This window comes from Phaethon aethereus (assembly GCF_964289735.1).
Source record: "Phaethon aethereus genome assembly, chromosome: 17".
Classification (NCBI taxonomy): domain Eukaryota; kingdom Metazoa; phylum Chordata; class Aves; order Phaethontiformes; family Phaethontidae; genus Phaethon; species Phaethon aethereus.
In genome coordinates, this window is record NC_138593.1 from 8727300 (window position 1) to 8754930 (window position 27631).

The following is a 27631-nucleotide window of genomic DNA, read 5'->3' on the forward strand; positions in this document are numbered from 1 at the left end:
TTAAGCGTGCAGTTTGAATTCATAGGTGCTTGTTTTCCACTGGTTGACATCTTCATTGATCATGTTGCGCTCCGTGAAAGTAACCCGTCCTTCTGAATCAATGAGAACGACTGTGTTAGTCCTGAAACAACGCAAGGGTAGAAGGTTAAGCATTATGCGCGTTATATAAATTTACAGGGTCCCATCCCTCATCCCCAAAGCTTTTAGCTCATTTTTCTTCTTGACCACATCACCACCATGCTAGCAGGACAGAAGTCATCCTGGCAAGTTGAAATGGGCATTTTCAGTCCCTTCTGTCATTCCACTGCTCTGATTCCCTGTTGCACTTGCAGCAGCTGACAAAGCTGCTCATTTGCAGACAGCATGATAAAAAGTTAAACTTTTTTTAGTGCCAAATGTTCCATTCAGAAGTAGCATAAAACCAAGTTTTACTTAACAGCCTACATGTGCCCTGATGGGTTATTCATATCAATACTACTCTTTCATTCTTTCCTTTCAAATCAATTGCCCATTATAGGACACTGATACACAATCACAGAAAAACTCTTCTCTTTAGGAACCTTCCAAAGAGAAAATTTTTCTTCATGAAAAGCAGATTCTATTCATGGATCTACGTCACTTTGTCTTGTGTAAGCTGTCATTTCTCTATGGAAACTGCAGTACCCTGCCAGAAAGAGATGACTGACAGAGGTCATAATTTTGCATCATCCTGATGTAGTGGCCTTTCCCAAGTGACTTCACAGTTGTTCACTTTTTTTATAAGTGCTTAATTTCCTCAGAAGAATATCGTGAGGCCTCATCAATCTCTATTCATTAGGCCAGGTTGCTATGGGAAAGATAAGTGTGAGCATACAATTATAACAGCACAGAAGACTTGAAATACAGTGTTAATTCACCAGTAAGAGGTCAGTATTTCTACTGAGTTATCCCTGTTGCCTTTGAAATAGGTAGACTGCAACCTGTGAAGCAAGGGGAGGAAGATACTTCTTTACCATTTGAAGTCTTCATTATCACATATTTAAAATGTTCTCTGAATACATTTTATAGAGATACTCCATTTTTGCAGTGGTTTCTTCCTCAAAATACCAACTTAAAATACTTACACAAGTGACTACTCTCTGCTTATCAGTTTACATCTCTACAGTGGAAATGCTATGACTGTCTATGGCAGAGACCAATCTGGCAAAGTCGCTAGCAGTCTTTTAGGGTAGGAATTCCCTACCAGCAGCAACAGGGTTCACCTATAATTTTGTCCCATTGAGGATTAAATGCAAGATGCATTGCATTATTCTATTCTTCTGGCAGCCTTGGTAGAACAGTCTGAGCAGAAAGTGAGAATATCTCAGTAAAAACAACAACATTAGTTAGGGGAAAAGTGGAAATACATGTTCTTTTGAACAAGAGTAATACGTTTTAAATATATCTAAATGGCAGCTACACATTACAATGACATGCCTAAAGAAATCTCTAACTTAGTTAGCTATGCAGATGAAACTATTCTTGCTCTTGGAAGAAAAATGTGTCCTGCAGTTCTTCAGATATAGAAGATAATTGTGTTTTCCTACTGAAAACACGATTTCAAAGCATCTAATGTTTTGATAAGATCAAAATTAAAGGTAGTCAGATCTGCTACTACACTGGGACACCAGGAGAACTGTATTATCTTGTCTTGGACAAACTGAAGCTATGTCATGCCCCCCACCAAAGATGAACCATAACATGTGCTTAAAATGCTCATCAGTAGCAAATCTAAGACACCAGAATATTAAGCAAGGAAATACTTTACTGAATTATATTTGGTTAGTATCTGAACAAATTTAAAGCAGTCACTATAGAGTTAAAACTTATAGCAGCATAATTTTGATTTGAGATATGCTTTGATCCAGTACACATCTATTTCTGACTGAATTTTTTACCTTGTTCCATAACCTGGGCAACGAACACATACAGCTGCGTACTTGTTCAATATAGGACGTATATAATCCTTCCCTTGGTCTTCAATTGCAGGGTCTGGTAACTGACTTGAAAAAGTATTAAAAAAATAATTATTTCTCCAATATTAACACATTCATCCCTCGTGAATCAAGCTGTGTTGTCTGAGTGGTTGATAAATAACAATCACTTCTCAAAAAGTACAAAAGCATGAATTGTATTCAAAACTAAACTATGTGGAAACCCACAGATAAACCATCTTGCAAGGTCCTTCCCAAAGCAATTCTTTCAAGGTCTTGAACTTTTGTCTCAATTTTAATAAATATTTTTCATATCTTGACAAGTGTTTCACTTTCCTTGTTATTCGTTGTCTGTCTTTCTGTGTTTTAGTTTCAATTAAAACCTTAACGATCAAGTAACTTGAGGCATGTTACAGAAACCAGAATTTTTCCAGTTAAACTCCAGGAATTCTTTCTGTGTCAAAAGACAGACTTCTCCACTTCCTTCAATTTTATTTGGAATACCTGGAAAATATGTAGGATAATTCTTAAAATAAAATTTGTGACAATGCAGCAGAAGACAAGGTGAGCTTGTGCCCAAATTTCTTGACATATATTCCTGTCAAAGCTTGAAAGATATTTAGAAACATAATTTTATTATAGAACACATCAAGCTTCATTTATTGTAATTAAACAGTAGCAGTATCCCACAGAAGAGATGTCAAGGTCACAAAGGTTACTGCAGCAACCCTACATCCCTGGCTTTCCATTCATCCACCAGAATGTATTCTCAAATGCTAACCGTAAGTACAGCTTCCTAGTTCAATAATTAAAGATTCCAATTTTATTTATCAAAGTCCAAACACAAAAACTTGCTATAATAATAGTTAAATTGATTTTTAAACTTCTTCCATCTTCAAAAAATAATCCCATTTCTGCCTCCTAGCATAGACCCAGTTGTACCTATAAAATATTATTAACAACAACAACTCAGCAGCCTATCAGCTGTACAGTGAATGTCAGGGAAGAGGGCAGAACAAAACACACTGTCAATTCAACCCCATTTTCAGAGCTCATCCTGATCTATAAACAAGACTGTGTAATTTGTTATACTGTAGTGACCTTTACATCTAACTGAGATAATGTTCTTTGTTGTGGTGGTGAAGAGGACCTGTGGGTGTTTCAGGGAGAACCAAGAATAGGTGTAATTCTAGTGTGAATAGAGCAACTAAGCTCTTCTCACTCCTGTATTGGGCATATGGCTGGAGCATACCATGACGTAACAGAGAAGGCACATAGCAGGGCACTTCAGCCCGTGAGAACCGTCAGCTTCTATCTCATACTCCACCACCAACCACTATACCCACTTAATTCCTGTAACACACACAAAGTGATCATAAAGCAATATGCACTAAACTATTTTAGGAAAGTTCAAAGCTAGTGCCTATCAATGTGTTCATATTTATTATGAAAAGATAATTCCATCTTCAAGTGTGCTTCGGAAAGATAACAGACTGAGTTTTAAATATTGCTTTTTGTAAGTAAATATTTTATAGTTGTATGATTTCAGATGAGATCATACTGAATTACTGAACATTACAGGGAGATCATTTGTACTGTATTGTATCTTATACCTTTGTCTTTTAACTAGTAAAAGGTAAAGTATAACAATTTTTTGAAAAATCACTTGATCTGATGATCAGATGAAAAAAGTAATTAAGATGGCTTAACACACTTCCCAATTACTGGTCATTGCTCAGATAGCTGAGTTCTTACGTAAATGTTTATTTTGAACCACTGAAAAATGCCACAAACATGAATGTTGGCATTAAAATTGACTCGTAAAGTTAGGAAACTGGATCTATATACCAGAAACAGCTTTGCTTCAACACTAATCACCCTCTAGAAAGGTAAAAGTCAGGATAAACATGAAAGTTACTGGAAAGTGAGCAGTAATATTAGGCCACAGTACCTCCTTTACCCTGCTCCATGCCTGGACACTGAAATGGCACCTATTTCCTTTACTTCTAAACATCTAGCTTATGGGCTCAGGTTCACTGTGTAGCCAGCAGTGAGTGCAGGAACCTTACTTAGATACTCAAACTCATCTCTGGGAACTTCCTTGACCAGAGGTCTACAGCTGAACTGTGCCAATACTCCCTTATCTCCTTCCCCCATTTAGCTTAAAATAATTGCACTTTTGAGGAAGGCACCTGGTTCTACTTCCAAACTTCTACTCCACCCTCTGTGTCTACTTGGGTAGCAATACAGCATAGCTAGCAACTACGAACACAAAACTGCTCATGTAAGCAAGTGCTTACTTTGTGCGCAGTAAGAAACTGAACCTTACCCTACAGCGAGCCTCCGCAGAGCTTGCAGCAAGCAACTTACACACATCCCTTGTCTTGCCCTCATCACCCTTACTAAGAGAAGTGCAATCTTTAAAAGAAAAGGGCACAGAGAAATCAGTGTACAGTCTATGAGTACTAAGACTGCAGTAATAATGTAAAAACTGTGCCTGCTGCTAAAAAAAAAAAATCAGTATTGTTGAAAGTCAGTCTCTCTGGAGAGAAAGAACACTACTTTTTCCCTTCATTACTCAGCTTTAGTCAATTAATGTAAGGCAAAAGTTTCTTTTCTGTCAAAATAGTTTCTACAACCAATTTTTAAACTGGTCATATTGCATTTTGAGTAAACTCTGGCTATCACGTTCTTACGGCTCTTGATTATTCATCACTGTAAGAAGCTCCTGCACCAAGTCTTCTTTGGTAAGATCTTGACTTCTCTTGATCACTTCTGTGAAAAGCTGCTTCCCATATTGAAGCTTCTTCCATGGTGTATCCAACAAAGAATTACTCAACCCATATATTCCTATACATAAAAAAACAATCAAACCCAAACAACTTAATAAGCTCAGAAGCAAAGAAAATTAATTTATGTACTATGGAAAAAATAACTTCATGATTATCTTATCCTACACAGTCTGAGGGACAAAAACAAATGCTATCAGCAAATTCATCATGAATCTCTTATGATAATTTGCTTATTCATCCTATTGCCAGCTTTCATTTTACTTAAAAAATAAGTTAGGTCATTAAACTATGTACCAAAGATATATTTATTTTATCACATGATATGCAACACCCCTTCAGACAGGGAGATTTTCCTAGGTGTGTAACTCAAAATAACCCAACCATTTCTCAACAACTCTTGTGTACCACTACTGACTCTTTTATTACAGGGAAAAGATGCACAAAAGCAACACATAATCACAAGAAAACACCAAAACACCCACATCAGCGCATCACTGCTTTAAGTTTACTAAAATTAGCTGAACTTGAGATTTTCAGCACTGTTATGAACACAGTGTACACTGTGATGTGAAATCAGGTGAAATATCAAAGCCTTTTTTTCCTCCAGAACACAACACTAATAGAAACATTACATTAGGGTATTACATAACCTAAGCACAAAATAACTCATAATCATGACACTGTTGAGTTTATTTCTGTAAAGCAACTTTAATCCTTCAAGCTTAATTATCATGAAATTGAATGAAACCCATAATAAGGAGGTTATGTGATAAGTTTAAGATGTAAAAGCAATAGCAATCAAGGGTTTACAGACCAGTCCTTGTGGACTACTTCTATCTGCATACTATCTACATACTTACTAAATAATGTTTGCAGGAGGTGGGAGGGAATCAAGTTAATTGGTAAGGTTATTCTGGCGATTCACAGTTGCCACTATAGATTTCACACATTTTAATACGATTTAAGTGATTCCCGAGCTAATCTTTATCTGCAGGTATGCTATAAAATACATATCCCATTTCTAAACAGGAGGCTACAGCAGGCATGCGTCTTACACTAGGGTGTGCCTAAGCACTCCTCTGTGCTAATATTCAGTACTTCATTTCACAGTTTCATGCTAACCCATATTTGCAGCAGTTACTTTTAACCTCTGGTTTGCTGTATTATGAAAAAGGTACAACAGAATTATACCATTTTTGCAGTCTTAGCCTTTTCCAGTTTAGCTATATTAATCGTAATTTGTTTTTGCATCTGATTCTACTCTTGAAAAAAGTCTGCAAAGCAACATTTCTTGACAAGAAGGAGCCTTCTCTTTAGAGGTACCCTGTATTTCTCACTGCAATCCAAATAAATAAGCACAAAGATGATGAAACCTCAGCTCTCCCTAAAGGCAGCCACGTACATGGGAAAGGAATTTGTTGTTGAAGCATGGAGATCAGAACTAGCTTTGCTACAGTCTGCAGATACCTAAAATTTGTGATTCAGTTTCTCATTACAATGAGCAGCCAGATTTTTATTTCATTTATTTCTTTAATGTTTGTATTAAAACATGTTTGGGTTTGTAGCTGTACAAAATCTAAGAGCTATTTCCAAGAATTTATGCTGTAATTGTTACAGTAGCTATTTGCCTATTGGCAGCAACATTTTGACCATTAACAAGAGCAGACAAAATAAGCTACTGTCATTAACTGTTATCAACCAGCTACACTGCTCAGAGCCTTCTCTGCGTGCTTGTCCATTTAAATTGGATTTTGGTGATGAATTCTGGAGCACCGTTCCATGAGGCTACCTAGATTTTAAATATTTTTAAAATCAATCCACCAGATCAGACAGAGAAAAAAATCTGGGGTTTTTTGTTTTTTTTTTTAAAGCCACCTCTGGCCCTAGGGGAGCATAGTCACACTAGGCCCTTAACACTGCTGGGTAAAGAGAGTTAGGGTAAAGGCCCCAAACCTTTGAAAATTCCATTCCTCAAGGCAGACTTCTGTCCTTCAGTGATAGCTACCTAAGGAGCATCCCACTAATTGCAGTGCAGTTGGGTACACTAACATGGACAGATGCTTTTAGTGAACTATTGAGTCTTTACTGAAATTTATTAGTAAATACTTAAAGGAATTCAAAGAAATTTAATTTTGCATTTTTAAAAAAATAAATAAAAAAGAAAAAGTTACTGAAGGCAGTGCTTAAATAGCTAAATTACTAGAGCAATACAGCTACATTCTGACTCCTTTAAAACAACAAAGGGTAATATTCAGACCTTTCTGAAGAAAACCTACCAGGATTTAGGAAGACAGGTTCTGGTTCTCCTTTGTTTCCATAGTAGCAAATTACATCTCCTTTGGTGGTACTGAAAAATATAAACAAGATTTTCTCCTTGCAAAACCATCAGCTTCTATATTTGATTATGCTCTAATTTCATGCAATCTTCAAAACACAGCAAGATGTTTCTCCTACTGTTACTACTATGATGCTGCAGCCCAGAGATTAATTGATGAGTTCCATTACTCTCCTCCTCTCAAAATACTGTGTTAGTTGTACCGCTGTCAAATAGCACCATTATAATTTTTAAACATAACTAATAAAATCCAGTAAAAACCCAGAACTGATGCATGTAAAGTAGCCAGGCTTAACAACAAAAATCTGTATGGTTTTGAACAATTGGAGATTTAGTTACTTGAGGGAAGGGGACACATTAAAACAAAAGGAACATCCATCACAGCTAGTAACATTTTCCCATCATCTCTTTTGAATCACTATTGCGTTCTAAGAGACTGACCACTGCGGGCCATTTTATCTGGCAGAAGTAAATTTTTTAGGCCCACTTATGGCAATGTCGTAGGGCATAGTGGGGTCCTTTAAGGGATAGATATGCATTTTCAGGCTGTTTTCAGATAACTGTAGTTACTGTTTGTAAGCTCTCTCTCTAATTGTAGGTACTGGCTTTAGTACTTGCTCTCTCTTGTGCACAGTTTATGTGAGATTCCACCCTGCTAATGTTCAAAGACAGCTTCCAACATTGCAAATAACACTCACTTGGCAGATAGTGTATCAGCATATCTGAGTAACACAGATTTTTAAGTAGTCTTGCCAATACTGACAACACAAATACCAAATCAACCGATAAGGGGATAAAAAAAAAAAAAAATCATGAAAGTTCTCAATAAGCCTTGTGTGTCCTGTGGGAAATGGAGGGTGGAGAATGGATTGCCATTAGATGGCTCACTCTCAACATCCCTCAGTCCCACCAGGTGACATGAAATAGTGATTCCTCAGATTCCTACCAGTTGGTTGTTTTGTTGGTTTGTTTGTTGGTTGGGTTTTTTTTGTTTGTTCTTTGCTTCTTTTTTAATTTGCCAAGACACAGCCATGAGATCATATAATCCTGTACATCACTCTAGTGATTTACTTGTTCAGTGGAAGAGAGTATTATTCCAGTTACCAACAAATACATTCTGACTGTAGTTCAGCTTTTAATTTGTCCCCCAAGCTCTAGCTCATTAGACAGCAGATAAGGCTTTTTCAATGAAAAAAACCACACACACACACACAAAACTTGCACTTAAGACTGAATTTGGATTGAGTAGCATAAAACATAACAGTAAAGAAGCCGTTTCCAGTGCCTCATTTTTTTCCTACAATAAAAAGACGTATCTGTGCCTTGATACAAACAGAAGTATATAGAATGCAATCTCATTAATGATGTACTGGAAGTTAAATTGAGTTGCATAAGTTCACATCCGCTACTCAAACCTTAATAACAAGCAAAGCAGCCTTGATTTAGCTGTTTATATTCTTCTTAAAAAGCCATTCTGAAAGACGTTCTACAGCATTCTTTGCAAGACAGCCAAATGAAAAGGAGAGTATTAACATATTAATTACACAAGTCAGAAGAGGCAAGAGGAGGAATACAAAAAACCCCCCACATAAAGCAAAAATAAAACTGCCTTTTCTCCTCTGTCCACTACTCTTACTCCTTCCAAACCTATAAAGCTTTTCTGGTGCCTTGAAGAAAGATGTCCAAGTTTTTCAGCATAGTTAGAAGACAATAATTGTAACAGGTGGTATTTGTATATTGTTGCTTTTATTGTTAAATATTATATAAGAAGCTCTCAGTTATTCAATCTACTATTTATCTACTGTTAAAAAGAAATGTAGCATTTTCTGTTCTTTCCTCTAGTGGCTTAAGAGACAGTTATTTTCCTTATCTTTGTTTTTCTTTTCAACATTAAGATCCTTGTTGATATTTACCTTATGCTGATTTCAAGACACCTTACTGACCACCTCAACCCTCCCACATCAGAATCATAATAATTAGCATGCTTTAGTTCAGCAGGACACTAAATATTGATCACTCCTTTCCTGTTATGGCCCTAATTCTTATGCACTGAAGACTTCTACTAGTCTCTGCCAGAGTTCTCATGTGAACGTATTACCTGGGATTCAGTAATATATTTTTTTTCCCCCCATTGATGGCCAAGAACAAAGTCTATTACTGAAAAGGCCATCTGCTTCTTTACCCTGTTGAGAGTATTTGCAGTGGGAAAACCTAGATAGTCCATAACAAAAGCAGCTGAAAAAGTCAAAGGAAAGCACAAGATATGACCAGAATTTTCTTTCTTTAATTTCTTGAGATGCAAATTTATGTTCCACTACCACGGATTAATTTGTGTACATGACCTATTTATGGAATCTGATAAAAGAGTGTATTTTCTTAATCAGAAGCAAAAGTGGTTTTTAAATTACTATTTTAAAACACGCTAAGGGAGACAAATATAGCATTTTCAATTAATAGTGCTACAGAAAAGTACAGGTGGAAGAAAAAAAAAATATTCTATAAGCAACAACCTGAACTTCTCTTCTATTCCTTAAGACTCTTTCAGGTATAAAGAAGTTCGACTTAAAAGTTACATAGAAAAAAAGTATAGTTTGTTCATAAGCAGGTAAACACAGCAATCAACACACCTATTTTTCACTGGACACACAACATTTTCTTCACTGAATAAGCTTAAGTATTAGAAATAAATTACTGGAAGAGTCAGAAAAATCTCTAATGAAATATTCACCTATTATGCTGTTTCAGCAAATTTTTTGGCCAGTATTACTTGTCTGCAGCAATGTTTGTATGAGAAAAATGAGCAAAAGGTGTATTTCCTGAAACTATTTTTATACTCATGTCATAGACAATGAGAAGTCTTTGACTCTTTTTCCTATTACTAGCTCCTTCAGTTAAATTACCAAGATATCTTGCATTTAAACTAGATGGACGCTATTACAAATTTTCTAGAATTTCAAATACAAGACATCCACAGATTCTTCCTTTAACTGTATTCTGCCAGGTCTTCAAGGAGACAGGAAAAACTTTAGATAGCCAGAGAAGTTGAGCCATACGTTATTTGGCTGCAAATACTACGCTACGTGTCTCAGATGACTGCAACCTTACAGGAATAAAAAAAGGAATTAAGTTCAAAGGATCAACAGATCTTCTCTGAGAAGATCTGTTATTCAAAAAAGGAAACCTCTGAGAACAGGATGATGTTAGTCATCTTGCTTAAAGCATATTATGGCCCTTGCAAAGCCTTACATAAACAAAGTCTAGGCTGAAAACTGAATGGAAGTTATACTTAATGTTCTCAAGTTCTTGTTTATTAATGTTAGGTTAGGATCACTTGGCCATTTTAGCAATGTCAGGTCTTTCCTCTCCTCAGCATTCTTTATATTAACTTTATGGCCACTTAATGGTTAGCATAAAGTGATGTTAACATGTAAGATGCATGTATATCCCAGCTGGGGTTAGACACCTTTCTACAAACCTGGTTCCGATCAGTACATTTGGAGTTGGCACAGAGTTAGTACTAGTACTAGAAAGAATCCCTTGGCAGCTAAAAAAGGAGAGCATTGAGCTGAGCTGTCATTATAGACCAGTCTGACTTCTTGGTCCTAGTCACATGCTAGGATACAAGTCATATATTCATAAGAGTACACTGGCACACTGCATTTTCCATGAACATGGGCATAGAAAAAACACTGTGCGAGTAAAGTATTTCAGGTCACCTGAAGTTACTGAATTGGCGTGCTTGACGGGGCAAACTATTTATCTTGTATCTCAGAAGCAAGTAGTAGTACTTGGAAAAATATAATCCGTAAATAAAATCCAGTTGGAATTAATACAATACTGACAATGACTAAGCACAGGGAGAACGAATAAACCAAAGTTAAAAAACAGGGGGAAAAAGTTGGCTCCTAATGGCCTATTTTAACATTAACACTTGGATCATTAAAAAAAACTACAGCAGCAATTACAAATATACTACAAGCATTTTATGTATTAAGCAAATAAAGCAAAGTCATTAAGGTCATTATATGGGCTTTTTCAGTTGAGATACCAGCAATTACACAAACTATTTTATTGGTGCATTAAATACTCTCTTTTCAAATTGATGAACCTGTATCTGCTGTAGAAGGTCTATGAAGAGAAAAGATCAATGCAATTGTTATTACCTGAGGTCTCAAAAGACAGAGTTTTGGATGGAAAGGGAGACAAATGGCCCAAGCGAGCCCCTGAACACAGCTATAAGACAAGTTCTGTCGTAAACAAGACCCCATGCTGAAGAAGTAGGCACTACTGACTTCCTTTAGCAACGGCTTTTTACGTGAAAGAATATCATCATCTAGCCTCTGTCCTGAGATTCTTGTGACTGGTAGACTCCAGGGAACCTTGTTACTGAACTTGACAAAAAGATGAGGAACACATACAAACTGCAGGGCCGCTAATTCAAGACATCCATATCATACTGTTTTTACATTCCACATTCCCCCAGATGTGTTTCCTGTTATATTTACCTCCACTGCAACACTGCTGCCATCTTCTGTCAAAGAAGAACTGAAGCCTTCCAATAGGCTTCTGAAATGGGTATACTTCCGAATTCTAGTTCAGTGTGCCAGTCAGCTACTATTTCTTTTATCATTTGGCTCTGTCTATTCTCTTCCAACTGTTTACAGATACTCAGTTCTGAATACAAATGCAGAAGCCAAGATGAAAAAAATCACTGTAAGCTTCATCACAGCAATAGCGTCAAAATCCTGGCCTGGACCCGGATTCTCTTCCCTCACAACTTTCCACACCAATTTCACTGGAGAAGTAATAAAGGCATAATTAAAGTGATGACAATAGGACTCAGTAGAGATTTTTTTTTTAAATCCCAGCCATTGTTGACAGCAGAAAAAGAAACTAAAGCTACATAAAAATTATGCTCTTCGATACATCATTCTGTCAAAAAATCTAAGCAGGAATATATATTTTAGGAAATATTCTAGGCAGCATAAATCTCAGTAGGAATAGATGCTTCACAACAACATGAAAGCCATGCAGTTTGCCATAATAACATCTTAATGCTGATGAAATATAAGCAATGTCCTTCTGCACCCCTGCCCTGCTTCAACTTTAAGGTGTCTCCAAGTCACATTCAACAAAAATATAAACAAAAGGAAAAGAAAAAAGTAATAAGGCAGTGAAGCTCCACAGGGCGTGGTTATCATCAAGTGATCACTCCCCTGGGCATTAAGGTCTAATTTTCTAAAAGGATGAATATTTTACAAATAAGGACATTGGATTGTTTTATGAATAACATGCACATGTATTTTTTGTGCAAGAAGAAAAGATTAAATTGGCAGCTTGAAATGCTGAGTAGTATGGTTCACAGATTTTTAATTTTTATTTTCTTCAATGTTCATGAGCTAGTCATGAGAAAACTCTTTCTGTTCTGAAGCTAAAAACAAAAACAAACACCAAACCACCAACTGTAAAGCCCAAACATTTTCATACATATACCACCTACCATCAAATAACGTGGTGAAAAGAATATTGCTGGATACTCACAGCATAAAGTCGTTAGACTTTCAAATGACTGAGGATCTACACAGATACATTTCAAAGGTGGTAGTATGGAACACGTTCGAGAAGTACCTGAATACCTCATTTTGATGAGGAAGGCACAAGCAGCAAGACAGATGTACTCTGCAGAAGGTGGTATTAGGACAAACAACGCAGGAGAAATATAAGTGAGCTTACAGAGCAGTCATGACAGCTTGCTCATCCTACATTCTTTCCACATCAGCAGCCTGACCCTATCTCACTTTTCACTGGAAAAGCTCTTAAGTCTAGTCTCAGGAGAGCAATCAAATCCCTCCACACAGCCTCATCTTGATAACCATACTGAAGGAGACAACCCATGTTTCTAAGACCTGGTCAAACCGTTCAGGTGTTATAATCTTATGATGCCCTGCACTATCAACTGTTCAGTTTACTCTTCTCCCAAACACCTTTTTTTCCAGTTTGCCTTTTTTTTACCTCATCAATGATGTTGCTACATAACTAACCAGCTGTAGATTTCCATATTAAAAAAGAAAACGTACAGTCTCTATATATTTTTATTTATATATAAACATTTTTTAACATATGTTTTTTATATTTGCATATCTATTTCCCTCCGACACAGACATTCCAACTCCATTGTTCTGGGGATCTGCAGTTTCAGCTGGAATTCAGTCCTATCCATCATCACATCAAGGATAAAACCTGTTATTAACCAAACTTCACTCTCCAGATCAGAAAGTGAGGAATACATTTTAGTAAATGATCTCTACTTTCAATCCATTACCAAATTAGTCAATGCAGGTGATGATATAGTTTACTACAATTCCCCTGGAGGGACTGGAAACTGCCTGTCACAGGGGAGAGCAGAAAGGCTTATATATGAAAGGCCTGTTTCTGCAGTTCCCTCCAGCTAACTTGTTTTGTTAGGGATGATTAATCTATTCCTCATGGAGAAAGTGATGCAGTCCTATTACACAGGGATCTTACTACACATAAACAATATGGGCTCTAACTGACAACCTGTCAGAGACTCTGAACTTACTGGGAGAGTGACAAAAAGCTGCCACTTCAGTTTGTCCTTCAGGGCTGTCTGTATTACACACTTGGCAGTATGGAATGCGAGTGAGATGCTGCCACAACAGCCCTAACAAGTTTGAGATACCCATGAAAGTCTGAGCAACTGTTGCAACTGGATTTGTTGGACATAAACACAGGTTTCCCCAAGACAGAAATGCTGTCCTAATCATCAACAAAAGCAGCTCACTATTACTTCAGATATTAACACCAAGGGAGAGAGAAGAAAAACTGCTCTGAATCTTACACAGGCATTTTCCTAGAGACCCGTCCAGTCTCCGATAACCTTGTTCCTCTCTAATCAGACCTACTCAGTCAAAATTGGAGGAGTAGCAACACTGCCTTCTTGGAAGCTAATTTTGCAGCCACGAAAGACTCTAAATAGACACTGTTTGCCATATGCCATACATTCCAACATAAAAGTACATTTAGCATAACGGGATAAGTATTCATGACTCATACTCACCAGGTAGAGCAAGATGATAAACTGAAAAGATGAGAAAACTAGAAGTACCAAATATTTTTTTCCAAAATAATGTTCTTATTAAAATATGAATAGTGTTTAAATTGATGAGATGCCACAGAGCAAATAGATTACACTAAAAGTGTCAAAACCCACCTATGTTTAAAATAAGAGTCACACAAAACTGTGGAAATAAACAAGAAGGTTTTACAACCTGTATGGCGGTTTCCAACTCTCCTTCTCACATCATTGCACCTGTATCATCTAGCATAGTGTCATCATCATAATACAGAGAGAAGATAAAAATTTCTTTTCCTGAAATGTGTACCTGAAAAGTCAAACATTGTAAATCTCTCTAACTCTGCTGCCTAAAGTCAGCAATATCATGTGCTTGGATATACCCCTGCCCAGCAGTGCTCCATTTACACTTTCAATTTATTTCCTCTCCACTTCACACCACTCTGAGCCAACCACTATTTGTTACACAACAGAAGAACATGTTAAGAATACTCTTCAATCTTTACTTTGAACAGTAACATGGCCCAACAAAATAGCATCAACTACAGTAATATTTTCTATTTACATAGGAAAGTAGCTTCCATTTATATACTACATTTCTCAGGAGTACTTCTAATTTCCTAAAATGACAAGTTTACATTATCTTACAGAAACTGCTCTGCATCATTAGCTTGCCAAGAATTTCATTTCATCAGAGTCTCCAAGGCTAAGGACATGTCAACATGGAGAAGTTAATCAACACATACAGCTTGCAGAGCAATACTCAGGAAAGAATTATGACCTGCATCACCACAGAAAGACTATTCAATTGAGCATACAATTCCCTATCAGCCTAGCATGGAGGAATAAACAAACAAAACCAACACATGAATGATTGCCTTAAATAATGTCAATTGAATCTACTGTAATATCATTATACTAGCAGCCATTATGACTATTCTATTTACCTAAATTAGAACAGAACTCAAACTTACTGCTTGCTAGGTCACACCTTGAATATCATGCTTGCTTGAAAACACACTAAGACTATTTCTCCTGTTACTTTTTCAGTTACAGATAACCTTCCAATTTATGAAAGCTAGCCAGGCAGCAACATGCAGTGAGCATTAAAAGGTCTGTGACCATGGTAAAAATTAATTTAAGCAACAAAAAAATGTTGGGAAGTCTCTAGTCAGATAATGATCTTTGTAAAGTAGAGAGTAAAAGTAACAGAAAAGCAGCAAAACCTGTAGTTGCCTAACCTGCTTCTGCATTAAATTTCTGGAAACATAACCTATACGCTTATTTCTGAGCGGGCACACCAAGCAGAAATACAGTCCTGGCATCTTCACAGGTGGCATGTGTCTGTCTTTCTGTATTCAACCTTTAGACTTCAATCACCTCTGAGTTTCATTTCACTTTCCCATCATATCATAGCAAATTAAAAAAATGGAAACTAATAGCCTGGCATAATTTGAAATAAAGGCTTTTTTTAAAAAAAGAAAAAAAAAGCCACAACGAAAAAAACAACACAGTTGCAGGAAAGTGGGAGAGTAGCAAAGAAATGACTGACAGGTCTGAACCAGCTGAACGTGGTACAATACAGAAAGTGGAAAACGTAAACACAAGGCCAGTTGGTGATAGGGTGCTAGAAATTATTTTAAATGAAAACAGCAAAAACTGTGACCTTCTGCTTTAAGTATAAGTGGTTTCCCAGAAGCATGCAGAAAAGCTGAGTTGGAGAAGTCAACCTGACGGTGCAGGCCCTAATAAGATTAACGCTTCTGCAGAACGTGTGCCAAAGCAGTAGCGTGCTCTTGGCAATTTATACCTGCTTATAGTCATGAAGTATGCATCTACCCAAGAATTGGTATGTAGCCTGGAGATGACTTAGCCCTGGATTTCCTTCTGTCTGAATTAGGCATAATGCAAACGAAAAATCCAATATACTTGTGCGCACACACATGTGTGCCGTGGAAAGGATTATGCCAACCGCATTGACTATAATCAAGTATCCAAGGTCCTTTCTTCAGCTACAGAAACTTGGAGAAGTAAACATATTTGTTACGTGCTGAGATTTTTTTAAAGTTTCAGCAAAAATTAATGATATAGCCACTATGACAGGAATAATAGCTTGAAAGCTTTCAGTTGTTCTAATCCTGCCACAGCATACTACCTCTCAGAGAAAAAAAACATTTTCTGAGAAATTACAGAGCCAAGGTTTTGTTTTCTCCAAAACACAAGCCACATAGCCTTCAGGGTAAAGACTGACTTTTTCCCAGTATAACTAGGGAAAAAGTTGCAAGAAGTTTTGTGTGAAGCAATGATTAGAATACAAGATAGCCCTCCAATGTTTGAAAAAAATTGAAAAATAACATAGGAAATTATGACTAGAGTAACATTAGGCCCTTAACATGCCAATTAACAAAAAGAGCAGCTCTAGTTTTAATTTGTGACAGGCTTCTGTATTGTTGCACTTCTGTGCTAAGAAGTGTATGTACATTGCTATTATCTTTCTCCCTTTGACATTTGAACTGTGATGTTTTGTAGACTTACTTCAAGTCAGCTGCTAATAAATTAAATCCATTGTAAAGATGTCCTTCTACTGAAACTTTTTTCAGGTAAGAGTAGCTGTCCAGATCTGCAGTCAAGAAGTTTGTTACAAGAGCACCTAAGAAAGAGAAGTACATAGAGCAACTTATATGTTTGAACTCACTGTTCTGACAGGCTTGGTAAAACAAACACTAAGACACAAGATTCCAGTTACCAACAAGGTATAACAGTTAAAAAACCAACAAACCAAACAATCCAAACCAACCAATCAGCCTTTAGAAGTCTTACAGCACTGTACGATGTTCACATTATAAGCTTGACTTATACTCTGAAGAACTCGGTCAAAAGCTCTTGGTCAAAATTTTTACAGAATTCATATTTACTAACTATTCTATACTGGATGTGCCTTTCCTCTACTCCCATCTTGCCAAACTCTTTCTTGTCTTGCTTCGCTTCCTCGATATATGACTGTAAAATGAATTACAAACGACATGGTTCATTTGTTCCCCTGGATAACACGTTTTCCATTGCAGTACCAATGACTGCATCCCAATGCAGAACCATATGATGGTTACAGACTTATTTTTACTTTTATAAAAAAACAAACAACATTCTACCAATGCACTCTTTTGGAAGAGGTTTTTTCCCTATTATTTCTGCTCTTCTGATTTATCAATGTGTAGGGGAGAAGGGACTACAATAATCTTTTAGACTAACTTCCAGCATAATCCAAGTTGCATTGTTTCCCTGACTTAGGTGTTTGAACAAGAACATACACATTTTAAAAAGTCTACTGTAATCTAAATATAGCTCAATGCTTGTCTAGTTGTTCTGACTGTTAATTAGAATTAACGTCAAGAAAAAACAATTGGTGCTGCATTTGTCTGAATGTAACTTCAAGCTCTAGGCATTACATTTTGTTTTAATTTCGCCTCTTGATTAGAGTATCATTATCCAAGTCAAGCTCCCCACGCAGGTATTCAAACTCATCAGTTCACAAATACTGTTTACAGCACATAACCTTTCAATTTGTCCGTAAAGTGGTGTTAAAAAAAAATAATACTGTAATCATCCCTATTTTACTGGGACACCAGGGCTTGTTTGTCCACTTTCTTCTTTTTCTATTTCTACTCCTTCATACCTCTTCCTTTTGCATTTTTATCAATCTTTGGCTGCATATAGTTTGTCAGGGCTGCCATCTTCCCCTTCTTACTGATTCCCAGCCACGTCCCACCTTCTTTTCCTTCCTCCATATCCAGACCTAATGGAATAAGTAAGAGTTAGACTATTACATTAATTTAAAAAAATCTCAAGCTTAAATCAGAATTTCTTAATGCAAATCTTGAGTCTTGATCAGGATGGATAAAATGCAGTACAAGACTCACTTTCTGGACAAGTAAAGTAAGCCTACTTAAACTACTCACCCTCCATTCTGCACTATCAAATATCTTCCAAGCTACTGCCATAATAGATAAGAGATAATGAGAAAATTAAATGTAAAAGCAAAACTATAAGCTTTGCCTATATGCTAAAATACATATAAAACTTTGAGTAGGCTCAGAATGCTTGTTGGCTCAAAAGAAAAATCTCAAAAGGTTAATATTATTTGCAAGTTCAAATTCACAAGTAACCAGAAAAATTTAGAGTAAGCTAAGCAACTGATAGAACTCTTGGAACCTGGTAACAGTAATTTACATTGAGGAAGGTGACCCACAAAAGTAAAGCCCACAACCAAACCCCTTGCAAGAGAGTACAAGTTGGAAAAAAAAAAAAAAAAAAAAAAATCACAGCCTACTACCTCTTTGTACTGAGCTCATGTTAACCAGCAAGCATTTAATGAAAAAACAGGAACTAGTTAAATGTAACATGTATACTCTTAGAAACCTTTTAATTCTAAATCATCATGTCATAAGATAACTTTCATTAGAAGACCAAAAGAACAGGTTTTGGATCCTCATTCAGAAACTCCTTTCTTTCTTCAGTATCCAAAACTTCAATATTGAGTTTAACCATATTACCTTTACAAAACACTTTTATTACTGTTCTCTACTTTAACTGAAAGGCACATGAAAGAGAGACATACAGCTTCGTTGACCAATGCCCATTGAGTAACATACAGCAATTCCTGTTTCCCAAAACTGCTTTAAGTGCAAACTATTTTTTTCATTTAAGTTACACAGAGAATAAATTTGATTTGTTTTGGTTCAACTTGCTGCTTTCATTTGAGATAACATTATTAACTCAAAGGCATACATTCATGGGATCTCCACAAATACACCCCTTGGATGGAGAATATACCAGTTTCTTACGCCAGATATAGACAGAGCTGACAAGGGTATAAAAGAGGAAAAATTCAGGGCCCTTCAGTTTTCACGACAGTTTTCTGTTTGTTTTAAACTTTTACATAGCAGGGGAGGCAAGATCCAGCCTGGCACAAAACAGAAACATCAGCCAGAACTTCAGAAGCAAGAGAGTTACAGTGCAGTGGGAGTAATTTATCCTCACAGGCCTCCCTGCCAATGACAGTAACACACAGCATCAACAAAGGGTATTTGTAAAGTCAAAATCGTGTGTTTAAACAATGCTTTGTGTTCTAGAGCTTCATTTCTGTTTCTAAGAAAAGGCCAAAGTATTGATTATAGTTAAAAATGACTACAGATAGATTCCCTACAAAGGACAACCTAACAGCTGAGTGACTATACCATCAGTTTAGTAAAATGTAGACATGAAAGGTAATAAACTGATGGATCAATAACTAAAATCATTCTGTAGCCTATAAATTATAAAGCGATAAGAAATGAGAAATTTTTCACTTCAGGATTGGTTTAATGATTTCAAGTCACTATTACAGACCATGAGTCTGTGGAATAACTAAATTCCACCTATTTTACAAAGTATTTCAGTGTATCTGACAAAGCTAAAGTAACTGTTTGGGATGGAAAAATTAATCTCATATTTCCATTGCACTGCTCAGACTAAAACTAGTTAAAGAACATAAAACTGGGAAAAAACCCAAAAGATACTAAAATGCAAATAAGATAATAATAGCACAGTTCATCTTCCAAACTTACGACATGTTTTCCCCAGAAATATAGGGAATAAGTATATTTATTAGAAATGCAACACAACCACCCCAATAACAAAAAATCCAGGCCATAATTCCCATATAAATTGTATGAAACCCACTCAAAATAAGAATACATACATACCACTGAGGATCTCATTGCTGCTGTCCCAGAAATCTGCTGATTTTGATGGTCTGTGGTAAAATTCATCTCTATTAGCTGCTAGAATAAGCCTGTAGAACACAAGAAGAAAAAGATACTATTACTTACAAAATAGGAATTTCACAGTACAGGCAGGAACAGAATGCAATTCTTGCCACAGCATTAGCTCATTTTAAGTACAAAACTATTCTTTATCCTCCCATCTCACCTTTACCACTCAGTGTAAAGGTCAAATGACATCTGACAGCAGCTTTCTCTCTCATTGTCTTAAGACATTCATCAAATTAATCTTTTGTGTGAATGAGGCAGCTATTATTTTCAAAGCATAATGCTTACAACACAGGAGATTTAATTAAGATCACATAAGGAATCTTAAGATTCCTCAGCTTGTGAAGTTACAGCTTAACAAAAGAAACTTTACAGGTACCACAGAGATTTATAGATAACATCAAAAAAAATCTGAAGCATGACAATATATTTTTACTGGATCATGACTTAGGATCATGTAGTCACAGTATTTTTTTAATCTAACTTTGACACCTGAAGGTCTACAAAAGCATTTTGATAGAAAATATTTGATAGTGCAGAATGGAGGACGGGTAGTTTAAGTGGGCTTACCTTACTTGTCCAGAAAGAGAGTCTTGCACTGCATTTTATCCACCCTGATCAAGACTCAGGATTTGCGTCACGCTCTACAAAATGCTATTGTCTGTAAGTACCCAGGACAGAGATAAATTTGTGATAGTATCAAAGGTCCAGCCCCACTGAAATTCATTTTAAGAAACAGCAGCATTCTCAAGGAGGCATAGAAGGGAAAAGGCATGGGGTTTTGTAACAATCAAGAGGTATTTCGGTGATGCTTTTCCCCTCTCTTTTTTGTTGTTTGGCGTTTTTTTTCCATGTGTAGTTGCTTGCATAATTTGAGTGCTACTAGAACAGTAGGACAAAACAGTTGAATCCTTAATGAGAGTCAGCCCTTGCAGCAGAGAAGCTATAAGCAGTCCTGGAGGATACACAATCAGGAGGTAGGAAGAAATTATGAAAAATAATATGCAATTGAAAAATGCTGCTGTAGAAATCCATTATTTATATCTAGAAATAAACATATCACTCAACAAGAACAAGTGCAGTCCTGACAAAAAGTGTGCTGCAGCTCTTCATATGCCATCTAAAATTTTAGAATTTTAGAAAACAAACAGATATTAAACACCACCAGACATTATTAGGAAACGGCAGTGACAGAAAATTCTGCTAGCTCTGCCTGGTTCCCTCTGCTCTCTACTTTGATGATTATCATAAATGGCACCTGCAAACTTGAAAGATGAAGTTCAAGACCATATTTAAGAAGCAGTGGACATACAAGATAGGACAGGTCTTCCTCAAAAGTTCCAGGCTTAGTAGCAGTGCAGACCAGTCACATTCAATGACAACACCACTTCAAGCCAGCCAGGCTGTGAATGTAAAGCAGGTAAGACTTAAAGAGTCAGTACAGCCAGACAGCTTCAGAGAAATTTAGACCAATCTCAGTTCTTGGGCTTGGAAAAGCAAAACACAGTTTCTCTGTCCATTTCACAGAATCACTAAGGTTGGAAAGGACCTTCAAGATCATCAAGTCCAACCATTAATCCAGCACCACCATGTCCCCTAAACCATGTCCTGAAGCGCAACATCCACACGTTTTTTGAACACTTCCAGAGATGGCAACTCCACCACCTCCCTGGGCAGCCTGTTCCAATGCCTGACCATCCTCTCAGTGAAGAAATTTTTCCTAATATCCAATCTAAGCCTCCCCGGCGCAACTTGAGGCCATTTCCTCTCGTCCTATCACTAGTTAGTTGGGAGAAGAGACCAACACCCTCGTCGCCACAACCCCCTTTCAGGTAGTTGTAGAGAGCAATAAGGTCTCCCCTCAGCCTCCTCTTCTCCAGGCTGAACAACCCCAGTTCCCTCAGCCGCTCCTCATAAGACTTGTGCTCCAGAACCCTCACGAGCTTCATTGCCCTTCTCTGGACACGCTCCAGCACCTCAGCATCCTTCTTGTAGTGAGGGGCCCAAAACTGAACACAGGATTCAAGGTGCGGCCTCACCAGTGCCGAGTACAGGGGCACAATCACTTCCCTACTCCTGCTGGCCACATTATTTCTGACACAGGCCAGGACGCTGTTGGCCTTCTTGGCCACCTGGGCACACTGCCGGCTCATGTTCAGCCGGCTGTCAACCAGCACCCCCAGGTCCCTTTCCGCCAGGCTGCTCTCCAGCCACTTCTCCCCAAGCCTGTAGCATTGCATGGGGTTGTGGCCGAAGTGCAGGACCTTGGCCTTGTAAACCTCATACAGTTGACCTCTGCCCATCGATCCAGCCTGTCCAGATCCCTCTGCAGAGCCCTCCTACTCTCCAGCAGATCAACACTCCCACCCAACTTGGTGTCATCTGCAAACTTACCGAGGGAGCACTCGATCCCCTCATCCAGATCATCAATAAAGATATCGAACAAGACCAGCCCCAGAACCGAGCCCTGGGGAACAACCGTTTGTGACTGGCTGCCAGCCAGATTTAACACCATTCACCACGACTTTCTGGGCTCGGCCGTCCAGCCAGTTCTTCACCCAGTGAAGAGTAAACCAGTCTAAGCTACAAGCCACCAGTTTCTCCAGGAGAATGCTGTGGGAGATGCTGTCAAAGGCTTTACTAAAGTCCAGGTAGACAACGTCCACAGCCTTTCCCTCATCCACTAGGCGGGTCACCTGGTCATAGAAGGAGATCAGGTTGGTCAAGCAGGACCTGCTTTTCATGAACCCATGCTGGCTGGGCCTGATCCCTTGCTTGTCCTGTACATGCCCTGTGAGCGCCCTCAAGGTGAACCGCTCCATAACCTTCCCTGGTACTGAGGTCAGGCTGACAGGCCTGTAGTTCCTGGGATCCTCCTTCCGGCCTTTCTTGTAGACGGGCGTCACATTGGCAAGCCTCCAGTTGTCTGGGACCTCCCCTGTTAACCAGGACTGCTGATAAATGATGGAGAGTGGCTTGGCAAGCTCCTTTGCCAGCTCTCTCAGTACTCTCGGGTATTTCATCCAGCAGAAGTTATTAAAACAAAGCAACTTGTTTGGCGTACTCACCGACCATATAGATACCTTAACTGAATGTATGCTACAGCCTCTTCATTAACAGTGTTTGTACTGGAGCACTGGAAAGAAAAGCCTACCCTAATATGACTGCACACATTCGTCTTTTGAAAGTGAGAAAGGTAACATGTTCTGTTATTCAAAAGCAATGGAAGACAGCACCAAAAACTGAATTTAATGACTTATTGCAACATCAAATAGATGCAGGGTATCTATAAACAGAAGCTTGAGTTAGAAGTGTTACTGAATCAGCATTCAGACACTGCCATTTTCAAACCTGTAGATGAGATTTCATTTGATGCTGCTCTTCCATTGCCTTTTTTCAATCACTATTTTGGAATTTAAAGGGGAAAAAAAAAAAGTGTTTTTCACAGGTAAAACATCCTCACCTGAAGAGCGGGTAATGAATTTGGTCTGATCCAAGTAAATGGCAAGAGACAACTGTAACTCTAGACAAGCCATACGCTGGAGATTCAGGGCAGAGGGTGACTGCAGACACACTTGCGCACAACTCCAGCCACCATGCCGTGATCCAACAGCTAGAGCTTCTGAAGTCCTGGTCATTACTACCCATAACACGACTTGCCTTTATTTCAATTGTAGTGATTATGAGTGTTCCCCATTCTCTCCAGCTATGTTGCTTAATATTTAATTTTAGTGAAATGCTGTCTTTCAGACACCTGCAGATTTTCTTCGCCAGTTTCCTATAACCTCAGGATCTTCTCCACTGTCAGTTCCTCCTACCAGCCACATGTCAATCACATTTACACAGCAGAAGCCAAGTTTGCTACTGTCAATTGAAGTTACACCATACAATTTTCATTTTAATTTTTAAAGCCACAACACACAAGAATCAATTCTAATGAAACCTCATTACTTCATTCAGCATACAAATGTACTGACATTTTCCACAGGTTTCTGGACTTTCCTGCAAATTCACCTCTTCCTTAACACTATATTTTAAAACATGATCATGAGGTGCCAGTTGCACATTAGAAATACTACAGATAAAGAATTATAATCAGCTATAGAGAAAATAGAAAAGGCTAACACTTCAATGGCATTCTTTCTGTGAGGAAGATGCTTAGTATTTTGCCTGACAAAGATAGCATCTGTTGGAAAGCACAGCATATGCACATTTTTATCTTTCCAATGCCAAATAATCATAATAGCATTGCTTTCCTAGCATTATTTCTTTTCTTCTAGCCAATTCTCATCTTCTATCTACAGGCTTTCAGCTGGCTTACCAAGTTTATGTTGTCTTGCTTGAATGCATCCTCCTTTTACAGATTTTTATTTCAATACCTCTACTGTTAAAATATAGTTTGGCTGAAGTGCATTTCTCATTTCCTGAAGCTCCAATTACATTTTGCCTTCAATAATTGTTGACACAAACCCACCATTTGTTTATAGCATCTAAATACTAAAAAGAAGCAAAGTCTTTCTGGTGTTTATTCTGGTGAAGACACTTCTGGTGAAGTCTTTTGTGATTGAATATTCCCCATCTCAAGTTTGATACACAGACCCCTAAATTTAGCACAAGGCTGGTACACGGGATTATTATAATGAAAACATCTTCATTTTGTCTTTCATGAAATATAATCATACAAAAAAGGGGCAATATTAAGTGACCCTCATCTTCTAATAAATTGCAAAAAGCCTATTCAGCTATCTTTATAGCTGAAATAATTCAACTGTATTAGGATTTACATATTAAGATTTATTTTGATGTTGAGTTAGAGAGATGAAAACATGAGAAATCACTCCATTAAAGCACCATCCTACAATGTAATTCAGTTCCATAAAAAGACTCCGTGATTATAATTTTGAAGCTCGAAACATGTATTTATATGTAAGATGCAGACAGTATAGTTCAGAAAGATGTACAGGCAGCATGTTACCTTTAACGATAATAATAGACTACATTAAAGTGCTTGTTACACCACAGTAAACTTTATTACAAATAGGCCTGTAGAGAGAACACAGAAGAAAAAGGGTAGAACAGCAAGTTGCAAGGGTACAGGAAGATAGATTCATTAGTGTATCACAAAGGCGAACTGTAAGCTTTCTGCTTAATTAGGTACTCATGAAAATTGGCCTATTTACTGCTCTAGAAACCACTGTCTACCTGGATGGAAAATTCTCCTAAGTGTTATGCAGAACATCTTTTAGTTTGAGAAAGTTTATTGGCTACTAGAAAATGGCCAATAATATGCACTTTTCAACTTTTGATATCTAGACATTTTCTTTTAGTTAGAGATGTAAAGTAGAGGGTAGTAAGAAAAGTAATTGTAGATGCCCGTTTTAACACGTACAAATTACTAAGTCTGCAGGTACAAGAATGCCTTTTGGTTGGGAAAACTTTTCCAAGACCTCAACATGAAATCAACAGAGCTATAGCACAGCGTAACACACACAAGTTGCAAGGAAAAATTACACTTAGCAAGAGACTAGTATAGAGATCTAACTTAGTCTAATGGCTATAATACCATTCAGAGAATTATGAGGGTTATGTACCATTCCCAACTGACACATAGACCTATGTCCTTCAGAAAGCTAAGGCACATGTGAAAAATTATTAGGAACAATTTAAGAAGAACGAACTTCAACATCCTTCTGAATAAAGTAAAGTAGAAAGATTTAATTATGGTGTGTTAAGGTGGGGGGGGGGGGGGGGGGAAAAGAGGACTAAAGTTATGTATCTGATGTTAAAATCCAGCACCAGGAACACTATGGCCTGGCACTTATCACCAAAACCGATGTCTCAGAGTAATTATCTCAGAGCCATAGAGCAAGACATCGCTTAACAAAAAGTACCAAGGAAGTTAAATACAACTGAATATTCCTGAGTTTGGACCAAAACATCTCAAAAGTGTTTTCCAATTTTGACACTGATAGCAAGTTGTTTTCTGCTATAAATCAATAAATTCAGTCTTGATGCAGTTTTTTTTTTTTACAGCAAGCAAGATACTCTAAGTTTTACTTTTAAATATTGATAATGGCAGTAAGCTCACTTGGCAAGCAACTATAGTTTACAGCCAAAGGACTTTCCCAAGAGGCATCAAATTGATGAATCTGTCTTTTGCTAGCTAGCAACACAAAAAAAGTCAGACCAAATAAATGGATATATTAATTCAGCATCAGTCACATCATAAACAAAAACCCTTCTTTAGGCAGATTCCAGATGCATAAAGAAAGGCAGTCTATGGACAATTGAAGTTTTGGTTCTCATATCCTTTCCTTCCATAGGATGGCATCTGCTGCTTAAGACGAGAGGGCAGAAAAGCTAGTCAATGAAAGACACAATGACTTACTGAACATACTGACTCTGACAGCTTCTGGATGAATACCAATACTTGTACCCACAAAGTAATATGGAACCTATACAGTATGTATAAATACAGAAAGCAATAGAACTCTACAGTCATCTTAGTGGCCTAAAGTGCTACCTTTCTATTACATACTGAGTGTACTCAAAGATACTGATGTTGGATATGAACTTTTTAAGTTAAGGGCTGTAATGAGAGAGAAAATTATTACAGGAAGTTTAATGTTTGGGAAACTCACTGTATGACATCAACACATCCAGTAAAACTTACCTAGAAGCATGGATGCTTATTTTGTCTTAAGCTTTTGGCTAAACATCTCATACTATCAGTTTATTATGTAAATTTTTAATTAATTTTGAATTTTAATTACATACAATTTTAACATGACAGTTTATTACCCAAAATGTTAATTGCAAGCAGTTGGGGGGGGGTGGGGGCGCTGAATAAGACTGGGACACTCACAAGCTAGCCAGTTCTGTCAAAAACATAGTGGAAGAGAGAGCAGTGGTAGCCATGTTGCAACATGGAACAGAGCAGTAAACTATGCAATGAACGAGAAGGTACTGTTCTTGGGAGGAAACAGGACATTGTGGCAATTGAAAGTTAACCAGAAGCTACAAAAGCAGTTAAATTTCAGTATTTGTACCTGTTGAATTCATAGTGTACTGCGCTCAGCTTACAAGACTGAACCAGCATATATTAACAGAGGAATACAGAGTGGTTAGTAACTGCAATACTCCTGCTCTACTGTCTGCCCATTACTTTCCAGGCTAAATTCAAATTGTTGGTTTCAAACTGAACTGAAACCCGAAACATATCTATCCTACTCAAAGAAGGGTACAGCTACAGCTATGATGCCCCAACAAACCCAATTCCTCCTCTAGTTGAAATTATAAAGTAGAAGGCAGGACTTTCAAACTCTGGATTAAAATAGTTAAAGGATTTATCCCACACCACGTAACAGATCACCAGCAAAAGGTCCATGATTACAAAGCCCAAGTCTTCTGACACAGTCTAAAAACCAGGGGTTCTTGAATGGTTACAGTAAGTCCTCCAATGGGAAAAGTCATGAAGCTAAACATTACAAAAGCATAATTGAACACTTGAGTTTGTAATTCAAACATTGGCTACAAAAAGAAATTGTATAAAAAAAATTACAGAAACAAGTCTGTTTTAACTAGAACCATCTTTACCTGTATGCATTTTTTGAAACTGGTCGGGGGTCAAATTTGAATAGAAGGATGCACAT

The 27631-nt window shown here is 37.4% G+C and overlaps 1 protein-coding gene across 1 annotated transcript; it reads right to left on the reverse strand.

The window, feature by feature from the left end:
• Window positions 1-27631, reverse strand: TANGO2 (transport and golgi organization 2 homolog; the record flags this gene model as incomplete). Its single annotated transcript, XM_082007733.1, has 8 exons — window positions 1-121; window positions 1917-2021; window positions 4649-4802; window positions 7021-7091; window positions 16708-16822; window positions 17846-17965; window positions 19914-20002; window positions 27576-27631. 8 exons carry the CDS (start codon window positions 27629-27631, stop codon window positions 1-3), a joined length of 831 nt encoding a protein of 276 aa, XP_081863859.1.